This window comes from Netta rufina (genome assembly GCF_964035555.1).
Source record: "Netta rufina genome assembly, chromosome: 21".
Classification (NCBI taxonomy): Eukaryota; Metazoa; Chordata; class Aves; order Anseriformes; family Anatidae; genus Netta; species Netta rufina.
Genome location: NC_140145.1, coordinates 7,135,222 through 7,152,444, shown reverse-complemented (window position 1 = coordinate 7,152,444; position 17,223 = coordinate 7,135,222). Strand labels below are relative to the sequence as shown.

General features: G+C 55.3%; 2 protein-coding genes across 2 annotated transcripts; one reads left to right on the top strand and one right to left on the bottom strand.

Annotated features, from left to right (window-relative positions):
- Positions 1 to 1,647: 1,647 nt before the first annotated feature.
- Positions 1,648 to 5,880, top strand: SLC46A1 (solute carrier family 46 member 1). Its single transcript, XM_084299378.1, has 5 exons — positions 1,648 to 1,967; positions 2,051 to 2,903; positions 3,312 to 3,395; positions 4,328 to 4,484; positions 5,052 to 5,880. The coding sequence occupies exons 1-5, from the start codon at positions 1,716 to 1,718 to the stop codon at positions 5,125 to 5,127; spliced, it is 1,422 nt and encodes a 473-aa protein (XP_084155504.1). The 5' UTR covers positions 1,648 to 1,715; the 3' UTR covers positions 5,128 to 5,880.
- A 3,594-nt stretch (positions 5,881 to 9,474) lies between these two features.
- On the bottom strand, positions 9,475 to 15,468 carry SARM1 (sterile alpha and TIR motif containing 1; the record flags this gene model as incomplete). Its single annotated transcript, XM_084299554.1, has 9 exons — positions 9,475 to 9,604; positions 10,087 to 10,208; positions 10,289 to 10,478; positions 10,859 to 10,952; positions 11,059 to 11,294; positions 11,755 to 11,846; positions 12,169 to 12,381; positions 12,527 to 13,145; positions 15,017 to 15,468. The coding sequence occupies 9 exons, from the start codon at positions 15,466 to 15,468 to the stop codon at positions 9,475 to 9,477; spliced, it is 2,148 nt and encodes a 715-aa protein (XP_084155680.1).
- Positions 15,469 to 17,223: the final 1,755 nt, after the last annotated feature.

Below are 17,223 nucleotides of genomic sequence, written 5' to 3'. Positions count from 1 at the left end.
CAAGAAGGAAACTAATGTCTTCTGGCATAGCCTGTTGTATCTGAACGGATTGGGAAAGGTTTGGCTACAATGCAAAAATTTGTAAATACCAGGCTATATTTTTTCCACCTTTCTTATCTCTTATCTGGCATTTTTTTAGGTGCAGCTTTAGTAGCTTGCAGGATAATTTTTTTTTAATTTTATTTTTTAAATGGGTTGCTGGGAAATTACCGGGAATTTTTACACCTGTTGCAAGAAACTTCCAGTACAAGCAGTGAATTATTTGATTCTGTAAATATACAGGAACTGAGTTGAAGTTTTTAATTCCAAAGGGAGCATTCTGTTAGGGACACTTCGATGTCTTTATTTGGTAGATCATGCGAATGCATGCTTCAGATAATGATGATAATGTTTCCATTTTGTTGGTATTAATTGTCACAGCTCTGTTTATAGCTTAGTCAAGCAGAGAGAGGGGAGAAGCAAAGACATTAGGTCATCTGATGTCAGCCCCACAAAGAGCTTCTGCTATTCCTCTCTCTCATCCTTTTCTGCTGGGGTTAGTCTCTTTTTGTTAATGTGCTTATGACTGAAAAACAAGTGGAATTTCAGTTGCCAGAGCTGCAAACTCACGGATTTCTTGGCAGCTTGATTCAGGCACATTGCTCACAAGAAACAGCATCAGGTTAAATAACTGGATCCTGAGCTTTAGCATTTCACCCTTGGTACAAAAAGGACGAGAAAAAGCTTTCAAATGAATTATATTGCCCACATTTTTGCATCCACTTAATGTTGAATTAGTATTTGAAAAGGCGCAGTGACAAAATCAGCCAGTGGCAAAATAATTTTTCTCTGCTTTCTGTGATGTCCTAAGGTTGCAATCAATGTCAGAAAGGAAACCTCTCATTTTCACATCTCTGTAGCGTGAAGGCTGGCCTCCAGCTGCAGTGCTGTCTCTGGGAGGGATACAGCTCTGCAAAAGGACCTCAGCTAACACATTGTGCCTTTTGTTTCTGCTGCCGGTTATGTCCTGTTACTTCCAAAGATGCTATACTGCGCTCACTAAATCTGTTACTGCAAAACGAAGGGTTTGGCTTCAGGGGAAGTTCTTGGAGGTTCCCCCGTAGCCGTTAACAGTGGTGTGGTGTGGAAGGAGTGATGCTAGTTTACATTAATTTGGAACCACTCCAGTTTGTGTAAAGTGGTTAATTCAATACTCTGAATTGTTGTTTTGGGATTTAACAAACGACTTAGCCTCTGCTTACAGCTCTGCTCTGCGAGGCAGACCAAACCCCTGACAAACCTAACAGCGCTGCCAAAACCTCTTGTGTGTTACACTTCGTAAGGCATTTTGTCCTTTAGGAAAATAAGTATTTTTTTAATGTGCTGCAAGCTAGTACGATCGATTATGTACTGCTAGCCGTGCATAGGAACAAAACCAGGCTTTACGTTTAAATGCCTTTATTTATCATTCGGTCACCTAACAGGGCTGGAGAGCTGCCTGCTGAGGGGGGACGCAGCCCCGAGCCCCGCAGCCCGTGCTGGACCTCACCGAGCCCGGAGCCCCTCACGGGGCCGGCCCCGGGGCTGTGGGCGGCCGCGGGGCGGAGCCGGGCCGGGGACCGGGCCTGGGACCGGAGCGGGGGCCGGGAACGGGACAGGGGCCGGGAATGGGGCCGGGATCGGGGCCGGGAGCACCACCGGGGCCGGACGGTGCCGCTGCTCCGCCCGCCGCCGCCATGGCCGCCCCGCCTCAGGCTCCCGTCATGGCCGCCCCGCAGCCGCCGCCGCCGTCGCCGCCCGCCCGGCGCTGCCGCCCCTCCGCCGAGCCGCTGCTGTTCCTCGCCACGCTGTCCCTCGGCCTGCAGGTCCCGCTGGCCACCCAGTACCTCTGGGACCGCCTGGGAGCCGAGCACGGCTACAGCGGCCCCAACGGCAGCAGCCCCGCGGGCTGCGGCAACGACAGCAGCGGCCCCGACCCGCTGCGGCAGGTGGGAGCCCCGCCGAGGGCTTGAGGGTGCTGCCGGTGCTCCCCACCCGGCCCGCGCCCTCAGGGGTTGTGTTTGTGTTGCAGGAGGTGGAAGCGTTGGTTTCCCGCTGGAACCTCTACATCAACCTCGGCGGCTTCTTCGTGGGGCTCTTCTCCGTGACGCTCTTCGGGCCATGGAGCGACAGCGTGGGTCGGCGGCCGGCGCTCGTCCTGCCGGCGGTGGGCATGGCCGTGCAAGCGGCCATCTACCTCCTGGTCATGTACCTGCAGCTGCATGTCGCCTACTTTCTCCTCGGACGCCTCCTGAGCGGCCTCCTGGGCGACTACAACCTGATCCTGGCCAGCTGCTTCGCCTACGTGGCCGACACCAGCGACCGACGCGCGCGCACGTTTCGCGTCGCCATCCTCGAGGCTTGCCTCGGCGTGGCGGGCATGCTGGCCAGCATCGGCGGCGGCCAGTGGCGCAAAGCACAGGGCTACATCAATCCCTTCTGGCTCGTGCTCGCCACCAGCCTCGCTGCCGCTCTCTATGCTGCTTTCTGTCTCCAGGAGTCGGTGAAGCAACAGAAGCCGGCCAAGCTGCTGACGCTCAGCCACTACAAGGCTGTCTACAGGCTGTATACGGCCCCGGAGCACCGGAGCTCCAGGCGGAAGCTCGCCCTCTACTCCCTGGCTTTCTTTCTTCTTGTCACTGTCCATTTTGGAACCAAGGACCTCTTTGTTTTGTACGAACTTGGCGCCCCTCTCTGCTGGGCCTCTGATCTCATCGGGTACGGCTCAGCTGCCAGTTACCTGGCTTACCTGAGCAGCCTGGGAGGGCTGCGGCTGCTGCAGCTGTGCCTTGAAGACACCTGGGTGGCAGAGATAGGATTGATTTCCAATATTTCTGGACTGGTTGTGATTTCCCTTGCTACTACAACACCACTGATGTTTACAGGTGATGCCAGATTCTTAAATCCATCTATCTTGGGGTCTTTTCTTAGAGATACCAGTAGATGCAGGAGCACAGTGTGCTTCTGGGAGTTCAAGCTGCTGTAGGAACTGCTGCCTCCATTTCAGCCAATGTACCAACAAAACAACGACTTGCTAACAACAAAGCTGGCCAAACACTGAAATTGAAACTGCAACCATTTAGTCCCTAGAATAACAGGTTTCCAGGTAGCTGTATTGCACTGCAGGCACAGATGGAAGTGCATTGTGAAATGCAGGAGGGTGAATGGAACTGGAAGGTAGCAGGGAGAAAACGCCCAGAGCTTCAGGTTTCTGGGACCGACTTTGGAGATTTTATTTCAAGTCAATACAACTTTATCAGAGCTTTCCCTAATATGCTGTATTTTTCTTACAGGTTATGGAATTCTGTTCCTTTCCATGGCAGCTACTCCAGTCATCAGAGCCAAACTCTCCAAGCTGGTTGGTGAGACAGAACAGGGTAAGGAGTTTAGCTAGTAGTCTTAAGCTAGGTCCTGAAACACTTGTCGTCATGGAACATTGAAACCAAACTGCTTTGGGAGGTTAGGACTTCCCTAGCTCCTTTGGACTCCTGTGCCCGTGCATTCACCCTGAGGCCCTGGTCATTCATCTGTTTGTTTCTAAGACGACTATGAGGAGCAAGAGTTAAAATGGATTGTATAACACGTGGAAACTAGCGATTTCCCTGGCCATGACTCTTCTCTGTAGATCAGTAACAGTGGGAAGAAATGCAGTGTTGTTAGAGGGTTGTATCATTGACCATGGTGAAAGATCGTGGATAACCTCTAGGAGGAGCGTATTTGCTTTTTTTTCCCCAGTAATTCATTTGAAGAGCTTACACTTGCTGTTACAGACTGCATAGGAATACTTCTTCAGGCAGAGAGGGGAGGAGGGATGTGAGATGGGACAGACCTGAAGGTGACTTTGCTGAATTCCCATTTCTTATACAAGAATGAAGGCAGCACACAGCTGATACCAGCTTTATGATGCTAAGCCTATAAAATACAGTCTTCTTCTGCACTTAATGTTTAACAAGTGATAAGATGTGCCTGGCAGTAAACAGATTTAGATAGCGATTTCTAAAAGGTTTATAATCCAGCTGATAGATAATGTCCCTGGTCAGCTCCTGTGATACCAGTTCTGGAGGTCAGTGAGTTGGTATTTCCTACAGAGAAGCTGAGTGCAACATGTTTGGCCTGCTGGGCCAGTACAGTATGCCCAGTCTCTGCTCCTAGCTCTTGCCTCATCGTGCTTGACAACACAAACACCAGAAGTGCAAACCCTTAGAAAGGTTCGCAGTTTGCACTGAAAGAGTTGACATGGTAAAGATCTTTTCAGTTGGTGATCTTCAGGCAGGGCCCTCTCACCGTTAACCTCGTTTATCTTTTGCAGGTGCTCTCTTTGCGTCTGTTGCCTGTGTGGAAGGGCTGTGTTCACTTGTGGCCACAGGAGTGTTCAACTCTCTCTACCCTTTGAGCTTGCACTTCATGAGGGGATTCCCCTTTCTCTTTGGGGCTATAATTCTTCTTATTCCAGCAGCTATTGTTGGGTAATTAACTTCAAATTTCTAAATTTTGCTGTAGGACCTGTGAAGCGTAATATAAAAAATGCAATTTAGACATAGGATAGGGGCTCACATTTTTTAAGGTGTATTTTCAGTTATGCTTACAGGAGGCTGTCTAGTGCCCCAGTAAGCAGAGATGTGGGCCCATTTCTTCTGGCAGCTGAATCCTAGCGATGAACCTGCAGCCTGAGTGCTGTGGCTGCGTATGCCCAAACAACTTCAAAGTCTTACTCCACCCTCGGAATGGAATCCAAAGTCTCGAGTTGAATTTGCAAGTCCCCTATGGAAGAGATGGACCTCTTTTAGGAGTCTCTTTTCCTGTTGTTACTCTACAAATTAAAGCAAAAGTTGTGCCACGATAGAAAATGAATCCCCTGGTTTAGTCCTGGGAGAGAGAATGTGCTGGGAGTTGTGGCAGAAGTGCAGCAGCTCCTGGCAGGATCATTTTGTTCTGTTCCCTTGAAACTTTAAAACTGACTTCATTCAGCAAAGTCCCAGTGTGCTTTCAGAGGCTCTAACTGTTCTTTCTTTCTTTCTTTCTTTCTTTCTTAGGTGGATAGAAATCTGGGACTCAAACCCTGAGTACAGTCACTTCTCAGATACTTCCCTGTCCCCTGCAGATGGCTGAGCAGCAACTTAGCAACAAGGAATTGGCCAGCTTGGCAGCGTCCATCTGAAGACTGCTCTTTGTTCTTGCCTTGAAGAACAGATTAGTGTGGGAATGATGCCTTGGTTGTCCTTATTGATTTTTAAATGCCAGATAGTTGGAAATCATGGCTCTGACTGCTAGGAGGAACTTGATTTGCAGATGTGAACTCCTCTTTGCTGTTGTGTTGACTCATCTGCCAGAGAAAACCCAAAGGACACAAAACCCGATCAAGAGTAAAAGCTGTTGGCCATTTACAAGGCCAGTTAGTGGTTTGGTTTGTTTCGTGAGGTGGGGGGATAGATAATGTGCTATGCTTTTAGTGGTGAGAGAGGACTGAATTCTGGTTTAATTGCCAAACTTTCTCCTCTGAGTATTTCAGTGAGTAGCAGACCAAAGCCTGCTGTGTGGGACTGAAGCAGAGGTAGCCCAGCAGTGCTGTGCTGGGGAGGAGGGTCTGTGCTCCAGTTGGTGTGTTGTGAATATTAGTCTCCTGAATATTGCAGGTCAGTGCTGTTGGGGTGAGCTGTTAAGGGGAAAGGGCTAGTGTGTTTGGAAATGAATTTGTTTTGTTTTGTTTTTGGACACAATTATGTGTCAGTAAGTCACTCCTGCTGCACTTCTCAGGATATGTTGATGCCAGCAAGCAAACCCCTGTGTTCACAGTATTGGTAATTGTTCTTTTCAAAGAATTAGCTGTATTGTTTCGATCCTATTTTCTTCAAACTGCCATAAACCAGCAGTTCTGTGTACACTGCATTGCACACAGTGTTCAGATGTATGCAATAATGTTCTTACTGTGAAATTGCGTAGCAGACACGCTACTTCCAGAACGAATAAAACCTCCATTCTCTTTCGTGGCTCCTAAAAGGATAGCTTTTTTTGTCAGCTGTTAATGAGATTTGCCCTTGCCTTGCTCCATGCTTCTCTCCATTATTTTCATACTTCTCCTTTTACTGAGGAATTTGTAGCAAAGAAGCCACAGCAGGAAGTTGTCTGCTGTGTGAAGAATGAGCATGTGAGGGAGCTGGGTCAGGAAGAATGCAGTTTTGGGACTTGCGAGCAACCATAACTTGCTTTTCCTGAACACCAGAGTAAAGCTTTCAGTAATGCACGGCATATAACCTGTCCTTAAATATGCAGTAAACATGAAATGTTTATTTACAACGTTGTTCCCTGTTCGTTAGGAGTTTCTGGTAAGAGCAGAACTCGGGAGTAAGGAAGCAGGAGGCTGAGGAGTAGGAGGACTCTGAGACCTGTTTTGTTATGCCACTTGGTCTGTGTAGCTGTGCCGGTGGACGTAGGCAGGAGTTACTTGTCTGATTCATGGGCTAAGCCCAGAATTATCCTCCCCCGGGATCAGGGCATGCTGTGAGTGTTGCGTTAGATGTCTGTAGCTGAATTGGTTGTGAGGCAAGTTTCTTCTCCACCGCCAGATTCCTCATACTCCAGTATTAACAGCCGCTAAATGTTGCACAGTGAAGTGAAACCTGTGTACTCGCTCTACTTTGCTGTTTGTGTCAGGGTGCTTGCAAAGGCAAAATTCAATAGGAACTATTAAGCTCTATCAGAAAAATCGAAGTTTTTCTAGGCTCTCCTCCAAGAACTACAAGCAAGTACATGATCCATGCATTGTGAGTGTGGGCAGCAGGTAGAGAGAGTCCCCGGGGTCGCAGTGAGCTACATCAGCCCATGCAAGATGAACCTGAAGTGTGAACCCCACAGAGAATGGTGCCTGGAAAATTCTGCTGTCAGCAAGCCCTGCCCTGCTGGCGGATGAGAGAATGTGAGAGCAAGAGAGCAAATGTGAGAAGGCTGCGGGGAGAGAAGCATATGACACAAACATAAACGAGGTTGGGATTTAGAGTATAAACCAAATTTATTAATAATGTCCAATAGAACAACTTTAAATACCTTCTGACATGGCATGGCAAAGGGATAAGGAAGGATGAGAACAGAAGCATTTGTTTTAGGAGTTGGACTTGATGATCTTACTGGGTCCCTTCCAACTCGGATGTTCTATGATCTCCTTGGGGATGTCTGCTTTGACTGGAAGTGGACGGGCATGGGGTATTTTGTCAAGAGCAGTGAGTTCAGCAGGGTGAAGATAATCGCCTAACAGGGAAACAGGATGAGTTACAGTCTGGGCAGCTGGGGCATGGGCTGTGATCTCATTGCAGGTAAGACACCGAAGCTGTAGAGGACAACTAAATCTTGTCTATTGAGTGGAGGGTGAGGAGGTTAAATGTTAGAGAGCTCCTGGGAAACAAGACACGAGAATCTTACTGTGTGTTATTTTTGAGAGAAAAATCCTTTGGACTGTTTGTGTGGGACTCCTTTAATGGCCACAGAGGCCTTGACCTTCAATAAATTACTCAGGATTTTTCCCTGAAGCAGCTCACAAGTTGCTTTTATCCTCTGGCAGATTCACCTTTGGGCTCATCTGCTGCCTTCCTCGTATTTAACCTGAAGATTAGGTGATGCTATTTCTGATGAACGCTGGGAAGACCTAGCTATTAACCTTTCACTGGAGAGCAAAGATGCCATTATCTGTGAGCTGATAAGAGCTATCCATAAAGCTCTGATTAAGCACCAGAATTTAACTTACTTTTCTTCTTACGATATGCTCATAAATCCAAGCCAAAAGGAGTTGTGTTTATGTGCAGTTATGTGTCATGCCAGCTAAGGCAGGTAGCAAGGCTTCACGGAGAGCCAAGGTGAGTGCTTGTGGGCTGGAACATAGCTGTGCCTCCTCATTGCCTCCTGGAAAGGGTGGGTTAGCCTGAGCAGGGACAGGCTGAGGAATTTTCTACTGCATCAGCCTGATCCCCAGAGTGCTGGGCGGGCTGGCGCTCCCTGGGCATGGCTTGCTCGAGTGTGTCCTGAGTGAGGAAGTCTTTTGCGTTAGTAACTGTGCTCTGCACCAAAACAGAAGAACACAGGTAGGAGTTGCAGTGTCTGGTCCTAATTGCAAAATGCCATGTTGTTGAAAGCCTGATCACCATCCAAGCAGGTGTGAGAAGCAGGACAAGGCCAGGAGGGCAGAATTCAGAGGCGTGTCGGGGTGCTCTCAGCCTGTGCTCACACCTAGCAGCCTTCACCTGCCCTTTGCGTCAACCGCGGCTCTTACCTGATATTTCAAGGTGAGTAGCTACAAAAAAGATCTGGTGGGCGTTGGGAAGAAGCTGGTAAAAGGAAACAAGTGCTATTTGGTATTGCATCCAGCAGCGTGGGGACGTCCCTGAGCCAGAGGAGCTTAGCCAGGGCTGTCGGGGTAAGTGCTAGGCCACAAAGGGATGTGCCAGCCCCTGCTCGAAGGAACAGACCGTTGGAGATCTGCTGTGGAGCACCAACAACAGAATAAAATGCAGCCACTGGAAAACATCCCCACAAGTACAGTGCAGCAGTTAGCATCGTCCATATCTGCCTGGATATACGTTTTGCAGAGTCGCAATCCAGCCTCCTGTGCCTTACAGATAAATAAATACACCTGATAAAAGTGGTAAAGCTGAGGCACCGGATGGAGGGAAAGGTGGTGGTTTAAAAGCACTTTTTTTTTTTTGTAAAGACCCTTTGGAAACTTCCTGTGACCTAAAGCCAAACCTCTGCCACCAGAGCTAAGAGCACAAAGTGGTTTTGCAGCATTAGGAGGAGAAAGGCCTCGAGGAGGGAGCAAGCTCGGGTGATAAAGGGATATTGCTGGGGAAGAGAAAGCTTCTGCCGAGCAGTTTGGAAGGCCCGTGCGTGTTATCTTTCCCAAACACAGGGATTTTGTTAGGGCTTAGCTTTTATTTGCTCTTTCCCACCCACACCGATGTTCCTGCAGCACCCAGCAGAGGCCATGGTGTCCTCCTGCAGCGAGAACCCCTGGAAAACCCCACAACTTTAGCTCCTTGGAAGCTGCCTCCTCTTTGGCTTCATCTCTGGGGGGAGCTGCAGCCTTCTGCAGGGGGGCTGCACTGTCCTGGTCCCCCCTGCACCCCCTGCACTGCGGGAGGCTCAGCCTGCAGGTCCTGCTGCCCCAAGGGATGGCCTGAAAAACGGCTCATCCATCCCAGGGGCTGCCCTGGAGGCTCACCGGGCACCCTACGAGGGAGCGCTGGCCTTTCAGCCCCAAGGGCTTGCATTTGGAGGGTGAAGGGGGGGCTAACGCCCCATGGCTGCCTGAGCCACGGCCTGGTCTCAAGCCAAGAGGTGTCAGGTCCTGAGGGAGAGAGAGGGTAGGGACGGTACTAGGATGGGGGAAAATCTAGAGGGAGAAACTTGGCCCCACGTAAATAGGGGTCACCTGGATAAGTCTGCGGAGGGGCTGAGGCAGCCGTGCTGCTCCTAGGTCTGCCCAGGAGCAGGCAAACAGTCCAGGCCGTTCTCCGACCCCGCCGAGGAATCCCGGGAGGACCGGCCCTGGAGAAAGCGGATGATTTTGTCGATCGTGGCTTCCTGGTACTCGTGGGACCATCTGCGTTTGAGAGGAAACCCAAAGTTAATTTTTTTTTTTTGTGCGAGATGCCACGAGCCAGCTCAGTGCATGTGAGCCAGGCGGCAGTCCCCCTTCCTGCACCCCAGCTCTCCGGGAGCACCCCTTTTCCCCTTGGGGAATGCAGAAACACTGAATGCCACAGCAAAACCCCTTCCCCTTGGGGAATGCAGGGCAGGAGGGCTGCGGGCAGCTCGGGAAGCTCCTGCCTGGGGCACTGGGGGGCCAAGAACGGGCGTCCTCCCATCGGCAGTGGGGTGGCAGCTCCGCGATCCAGAGCAGAACCATGGTGGGGACCTTTGCTCCCTCGTGCTCCGGAGTATCTGAAGTGACTCAGCTCCCCTTTGGCCTCTTCTACCTCCCTCATCTCCCCAGTTTCCTTGTGCTCTTTGCTACTGCTTATGCAAGCCGTCCTCTGCTCGTGTCGAGGAATCAGCCCTGCGGGGCCGGTTCCTCCTACTTACTTGATGCCATTAAATTTCAGGACGGCCCTCATGTCCTTGGGGAGGGTTTCTGGGTCAGGCCACTCAAAATGGTCTGTAACAGGTACAATGTTCTTGCCGGAGTTCAGGGCCGTCACAATCTCCTGCAGGAACACCAAGTGCTCGGGGTTATGGCCTGCGCCAGCCCAACGCCACCGGGCCCCCATCCATTGGCATCTCCTACCTTGTGCACCCAGTCCTTGCACTCGGGGTCTGCCATGCACTTATCCAGCGCGTTGGGCGAGAGGACCAGCACGAAGTTACGGGCGCTCAGGACGCTCTGGATCAGCTTGTCCTCGAACTTCCCTGCCTCCAGCTTCTCCACGTCGATGAAGACGCTGAAGCCGTGCAGCTGCAGGTGGACCTTCAGCAGGCTGGGGGGCGAGAGGAGACGGCGCCCGGGCTTCGTGTGCTGTCCCACCACGTCGGCCAAGACGTTGTGAGACCGAGGAGCAGCAGAGGGCACGGTCCTTGAGGTGCCAGCTGCCAGCCCAGCCTGCTTACAGGTGGCTGGGCTCGTGGGGAAGATAAGGAGCAGGACACCAGCACCCTGCTGCCACCTCCTGCGGCTCCACCGGCACAGTACAAGAGGGTGAGTCAGTGGCACAGGATGGCAGCGATGGGACTGGGAATTTGCAGGATCACCGTGAAGTTTTGGTGCTTTTAGTCCCCATCTGCACAGCAGATTTTGGCAGCCTCCCCCCACCCCTTCGTGCTCTTGTCCCAGCGCCGTGACGCTGCCCACAGCACCCACCTGGCCAGCTGCGAGCCGGTGCTCCTCCGGTAGCTGATAAACACATCGGTGCCATCCGACGCAGTTTGCAGCGTTATAGGGGAGTGAAGCATTTCTAAAGCACAACAAACAGCAAGCAAAAATTACAAAACAGCCAAGCACTCATCCCAAACAACCCCCAGCGCTCGTCCCCGCGCAGCCGGCGGCGGCGGCACCCGCACCCCTGGCGGCGGAGAGGATGCGGACACGGTGGAAGCCGGTGGCGATGTGGCAGTCGTCCTGCAGCTGCTGCTCCGTCACGCGGTGCAGGAAGCTGCGGTTGATGCCGCAGGTCAGCAGGTTGTAGGTGTACTGCCGGAACCGGGGGTCGATGCCGCCCAGCCAGTCGGCCAGGTTGCTGCGGTCGCAGGTGGAGTAGTTGGCGAAGGTTTTCAGCTCCGTCAGCTCCCGGAAAAACCTGGCAGAGGGAGAAGTAGAAGCGTGGGGAAGGCCCCCTTTCCCTGCTGGACCAGGAAAGACAGAGAGATGTTTGGTAGCACGTCTTTAGCTGCGTCAGAGGGGGTGTGCCAACGTGCCGTGGTGCAGAATGAACAAAATGGGGACAAAAGTCTGCGTGGCTCTGGTTGTGCTGGTCCTCAGGGCGCAGAGGCACGAGGAGCTCAGCTAAGGGATGAGGAGATCTGTAAGTTCACCCTCTTCTGAGTAACCTGCAGCATCCTGCCTCCATTTCTATGCCATTGGTGGCCTCTTCCCCACCCCACACCTGCACGTCACATCCCCTGGGTCACATCCTGCTCTGGAAAAGCCCTGGCAGCCCGGGTTTCCCCTTTGGGGAATCCCTCTTCTTGTCCTTGCAAGAAAAGGAAGGTGCACACCTTCTCCCTGGCTCTGCCAGCATGCCCTGGTAGTGCTCCTACCTCTTGCGGGTGATGCTGGAGCCCATCCCCAGGTCCTCCTGCAGCTCCTCCTCTGTCAGCCTCAGGAGAATGTCCCCGTCCACCTGGTGGTCCTGCCGAGAGAAATTCAGGCTGGAGACCCAGACCTGTGGGGTCTGGCTGGCACCATGCTCAGGCCCGTGGAACTGCTGGAGGCCTGGCACCCACAAGAGCCCTGTCCCCGAATATTTGGGCTAAAATTTCTCTCTGGGACAGCAGCCCCTGCTTGGTGCATGCAGAGGGAGGTGGGAGAGGACAGCAGGGTCACCCAGTGCTGATGTGTGTGTGGGGGGCAGCTGGGCATGGGAAACCTCTGGGGTGAGATTTTTGCACCTCTGCAGTGGGATGGGGCAGAAGGACCCCCGCAGGTGCCCCTGTCCCATCACGCAGCCCTACCAGGAAGCTCTGGCAGTATTTGTTGAATCCGATCTGCTGCAGCCACGTCTGCACCTCACAGGGCTTCCAGTTGGGCACCGTGGGCAGGATGCGCCGAGGAACCTCCTCCCCTATCATGCGCAGCACCTTTTTGGCCAGGGAGGAGGTGGTGCTGCTGGTGGAGTAGCACACCACCCGCTTCAGGCTCTGCGTGGCCCCGATCTCGCTGAAAATCTGGGGACACAGAGGGAAGGAGCATCACTTTGCTTCCCCAACCTCATGCTGGGTGAGCTCAAGGGGGCACAAACCACACCGGGATGCAGCGGCAGCGCCTTTCCCTTTTGGCACCTCCTTCCCCGGGGCCGACCTCCCCTTTTACCTTGGTTTGCTTCTGCCTGGTTTTGATGGCAGCCTCGGCGCACAGGTAGAAGGCAGCGATGCACTGTGCCTCCAGCCTCGAGCTGTCCAGCAAAGGGACCAGGCGCTGCAGGTCCTCGGCCGTCCTGCCCTGGCTGCTGTCGCTGCTGCCCAGCATGCGGCAGGCGAAGCGCTCCGGGTCCAGCGAGGCGATGAAGGGCTCCACGAGCGCCAGCGTCCCCGAGCGCTCCACCTCCTTCTCGATCTCCTTGTTGGTGGCCAGCACCGTGATGGCCAGGCAGGCGTGCAGGCGGATCAGCTCGTCGTCCCGTGAGAACACCAGCGGGAAAAGCCACTCGGCCGTCCTCTTCTCGATCATCAGGCGCTGGTTGGCCTGCCCGCCGTGCATGGCGCAGTTGGCCAAGGCCATGGCGCAGTGGCGCAGCACGACGGGGTCCGTCCAGCGGCACCAGTAGAGGATGGCATCCAGGCCCCCGTCGGAGATGAGCTGGGAGCAGGTCTCCTCCGTGTGCTTGAACATGTGCTCCAGGATGCCGGAGACGCTCTGCGCCAGCGGGGGGATGTCTCGCTCCTTGGCTAAATTCAGGATCACCCCCAGACCGATCCGAGCGATGCGATCCCTGCGGGAAGGAGAGGTGCAGGTGGGTGAGGGGCAGGTGGGACCGCACGGACCCCCCCAAGGACTTGGTGGTGAGTGCCCCATGACAGCCAGATGTCTCCCTGTGGGTCTCAGCTGCCAGATGTGCCACCAGGCTGAAGCACAAGATGTGACAGGCCTTGGAGGAGGTGATCACAGTGCCCATCTCTCCAGCTCCGGGTGAGACGTGTAGGAACCAGCAGTGCAGGGTGGGCTAAGGCCAGGCAGATCTGTTCAGCCAGCTCTCCTGTGAGCTGCTTCGTGCTCTGGGCTGAAAACCTGTTTGCCCCCAGCCAGCGCTCTCCTCTGGCTGCTCTGTCACCTGCTGGGACACAGCCACGCACAGCCCTGTGCTGTCCTGCACGGGGACCAGAACAAGGTGCCTGGATGTGGCCATGCCCAAAAGGTGTGGGCTGAAGAAGGGGGAAACAACAAGCACTTGGCTGTCCTGTGTGAGAAACAACACTCTCCTGGCCTTAGACACAAATGATTTTAGTGGCTCTGCTCCATTCACAAGCACAGCTGCCCCTTGCTGTTCCCACAGAGCCCAAACCCTTGATGGCAGCGACGTTTTTTGCCCCCCAGCGATGCTGGGGCCGAGGGCACCGCAGCCTCCCCACGCTGGCAGGCAGGCCAGGCGTTTCTGGGAAGCCCGCGTGGCTGGGGCTGACCTTGGGGCAGATTTGGCAGCAAACACTGTGGAGAGCTCTGGAAAAAAAAAATCCTGCACCCTGCGGCTGGCTCCCAGCTCAGCCAGGGGGCGAATGGCAGCCACAGCCCCCCAGGTGAGCAGTGAGGGGTTGGGGGCTACAACCTGCTCCCAGGGCAGAGATGGCCTCTCCAGCAGTGCTGTCTCCTGCCAGGAAGATAAGTGCTGTGCTCAGCCTGTGCCAGCGGTTTCCTGGGATTAATTCCACCCTAATGGACTTGCCCGATTTAGCTGCTGCTCCTTTTTCCTGCCACGGCACTCACCGGGGGGGCCAGGCTGCGAGTCCACGACCTGACAGTGCCATGTGTTGTGCCTGAGGCTGGGGCAGGGCCATGAGCTCTGGCCAGGCTTCCTCAGCGTGCTCCAAATGTGCTGGTTTGGGGCAGGCCAGGCTCGGGCGCACTGCGCCAAAACTGGCTGCCCGGCCCCAAAAACGGGGCCTCAGGAGCTGTCTGCTGATTTGGGGTTTGGGGCAAAGGGATGAGCAGCACCCACGGGGATGGAGAGAAACCCTGGGGCTGTTCAGGTGGTGGCTGTGCGCTCAGGTGTGCCGGGTGCCCCGTGTGCATGCTTGTACATGCGTCGTGCACACGTGTGCACACACTCCCATCCGTGCCAATGCTCTGGCAGAGCCAGCTGCTTGCCCTCACCTGTCCCGGGGTGCAGCGAGTTCATCTCCAGCCTCTGATCTAGGAGCCACGGGCTGGGGGCTCCCAGGGCCACCAAACAGCCCCCTCCTTATGGCCTCCACTCCACCCCATCAGCAGCAGGAAGTCTCTGGGCACCAGCTCCATCCTCTGTGGTTAAGGCTAAGGGGTTGTTGTGCCTCTCACCCTCTGGATCAGATGCTCTGGGCCAGCCAACCTGCCCCAGCTTGCCCACAGAGGGCTTTTTGGGGACACCTGGGTGGCCCTGGGCTGGAGGTGGCTCGTGAGGACACCCCGCTCCTTGCCAGTATCCCCCGTGCTGGGGCTGCTCCTGCTCCTCCAGCCGCGGGTCAGGGCATTGCCCAGGGACCCCGCGTGCAAGTGGGGGGCTGCAGAGGGGTTTGGTGAGCTGGGAGTGCCCGGAGCAGGGAAATATGAGGGTCATGGGTGGAAGAAATCCCTGCTGCGTGAGGCAGGGAAGGCTTTTTGCAGACTCACCTGTTTTCTGCCACCAGGATCTGCTCCAGCAGCTTCCCCGCCTGGCACTTGGTCTCCAGCTCCGCCGTGTAGAGCAGGTTGAGCAGCAGGTCCAGGCCTCCCTCCAGGCGGATCACGTCGCACAGCGCTTTGGCCACGTCCCTGCCCAAGGTGGGCATCCCCCAGGCCTCCTCCACCAGCTGGAAAACCTCGCCGATGGCCTGCCTCAGCTCGGCGGGGCCGGCCGCCTGCTTGGCGCAGGCGATGGAGCGCTGCAGGGCGGGCAGGATGCGCTCCAGGGCTGCCCGTACGTCCGTGTTCACCCCGGGAGAAACCTCACGGCGCTCCCCGGAGCTGCCAGCAGCCCAGCACCCCGCCTGGCTCACGCACTCGGGCACCTCCAGCCTCTCCACGCCCGACATGGCGAAGAGGCGGCAGAGTTTGTAGACGGAGACGAGCAGGGTGAGCACCATCCGCAGCCCCTAGCGCAGCATCCTCAGCGCCCACCGGGCCCGCCAGGAACAGACAGCTGCTCCTGTTGTGTTTTGTTTTTTGGGGGGACACCCCTGAGCTGTGTGGGGTGGGGCTGGAGGGGGAGGATGGAGCTGGAAGCGATGGCACAGCCGCCTCGCCAGGGCCAGGCTCAGCATCCCAGCTCCCCAGCAGCTGATGTCACCCGTGCCAGGCGCCGCCTCTCCGAGGAGGGGCTCCTCCGCAGCAGCCCCCTCCTCGCTGCAGATGCTCTGCCGGACCCCCAGCCCTCCTCTCGCAGCCCCTGCTGTCCCCCCATCACCCCCAGGCACCCCCCTGTTGCCCTTGTGGCCGATCTCCCCGGGATTCTCCGCACCCAGAGCCAGGGAAGGGGGCGCAGGGCGATGGCACCGCGGTGGCCGTGGTCACAGCGTGGCCGTGGCCCTCTTGGCTCTGTGGCTTGGACGTATTTTGCATCATTGTGGTGGGCCGAGCAGCTCCCCTGGCCATGGCGGAAATTCAGAGCAGCTCTTCTGGGTGGGCTCGGGATTTGCATGAGAAAAGGAAAGAGCAGAGGCAGCCTGGGCCCCTTTTATTTTCCTTTTTCCAGGCCGGACGTGCTCTGGGCAGAAATGCTCGGGATGCTGCTCGCCAGTGCTGGGAGGAGCAGCTTAAATCCTTGGCTCCAAAAGCAGGCTGCTGCCGGCTCAGACTGGGACTTAAATTCAAGTTGAGGTTTTAATGCCACGGAGCCGCTTTTAATCCTCCCTGAATCCGATACGCGGGGACAGACGCAGGAAGGGGACCTCAGCTCACGGCAGCAGACAGCAAACAAGGCGACCCGAGCAGCGCAGGACCGCGGCAGCCCCTCGGCACAGAACAGTAGGAGATTTCCTGATAAGCTGTTATCAGTCCCGGGGCAGCGATAGGGGTGGCGGTGCGGCACGGCAGGAGGGTTGGCTGCCTCAGAGGGGGGCAAAAATCAAACCCTTCCCTTCGGCTCCCCCCCGACAAGCCCCGAGAGCTTTGTTGCGCTTCCTTTTGCTTTTTGGGAGGGATTTCAAGCAGCAGACATCTGCCGGGAGGTTGGTGGGGGCCAGGAGGAGCCGGAGGGCAGATGGTGAGCTTGGGATGAGCTGATCAGCAGGAGCAGCTCCAAGCCCAGCCCTTCCCGTCCCAGCCACCCCAAAAGCCTCGCAGGGCTCGCACCAGGGGTGACACAGCCGGGACCGAGGGGCAGGAGGGGTCAGAGGGGGGCTGCAGGAGAAGCCCTGCCCCGTTAGCCCGCTGCTGGTGCCTCTCCAATGCTCTCCCTGTGGGTGGAAGCGCATTTCTCAACACCAAGCTGGACTCTTCCCAGCAAAGGTGGGAGCAGCCAGTGCCGGGAACTGCGCTCAGCAGAGGCAAAGCCCTTGGAGAAGAGGGCAGCGGCACCGCCAGCCTGCTCGGCGTCTTCTCTCCCCAAAACCCGTCACTTTTTGAAGCCCATCGTGGCGATGCTGCCACCCCGGGCTGGGCAGACCCCAGCGGAGCTCCTGCCCCGGCAGGAGACCTGCTGGAGGTGGCGTTGCCATCGCCTCGTGCGCTTTTGCTCCTTGCCCCGATTAAATAACCATCCCGGAGTTATCAGGAGCTGTCGAAAGAGCTGAGTCGACATTAATTAGTAACTGAAAAGATTTGTCGGAAAGGGAATGATGGGAGCAAAATACACAGCCTTTTGTTTGCCTACCGCAGCGAAAGTGCACGGGGCTTCCCCT

Bases quoted from the DNA above. Each gene is read 5' to 3' on its own strand.
- SLC46A1 (XM_084299378.1), top strand. From the start codon at position 1,716: ATGGCCGCCCCGCCTCAGGCTCCCGTCATGGCCGCCCCGCAGCCGCCG. The intron at 1,968-2,050 runs GTGGGAGCCCCG...TTTGTGTTGCAG, and splicing joins GCCCCGACCCGCTGCGGCAG to GAGGTGGAAGCGTTGGTTTC. The intron at 4,485-5,051 runs GTAATTAACTTC...TTTCTTTCTTAG, and splicing joins ATTCCAGCAGCTATTGTTGG to GTGGATAGAAATCTGGGACT.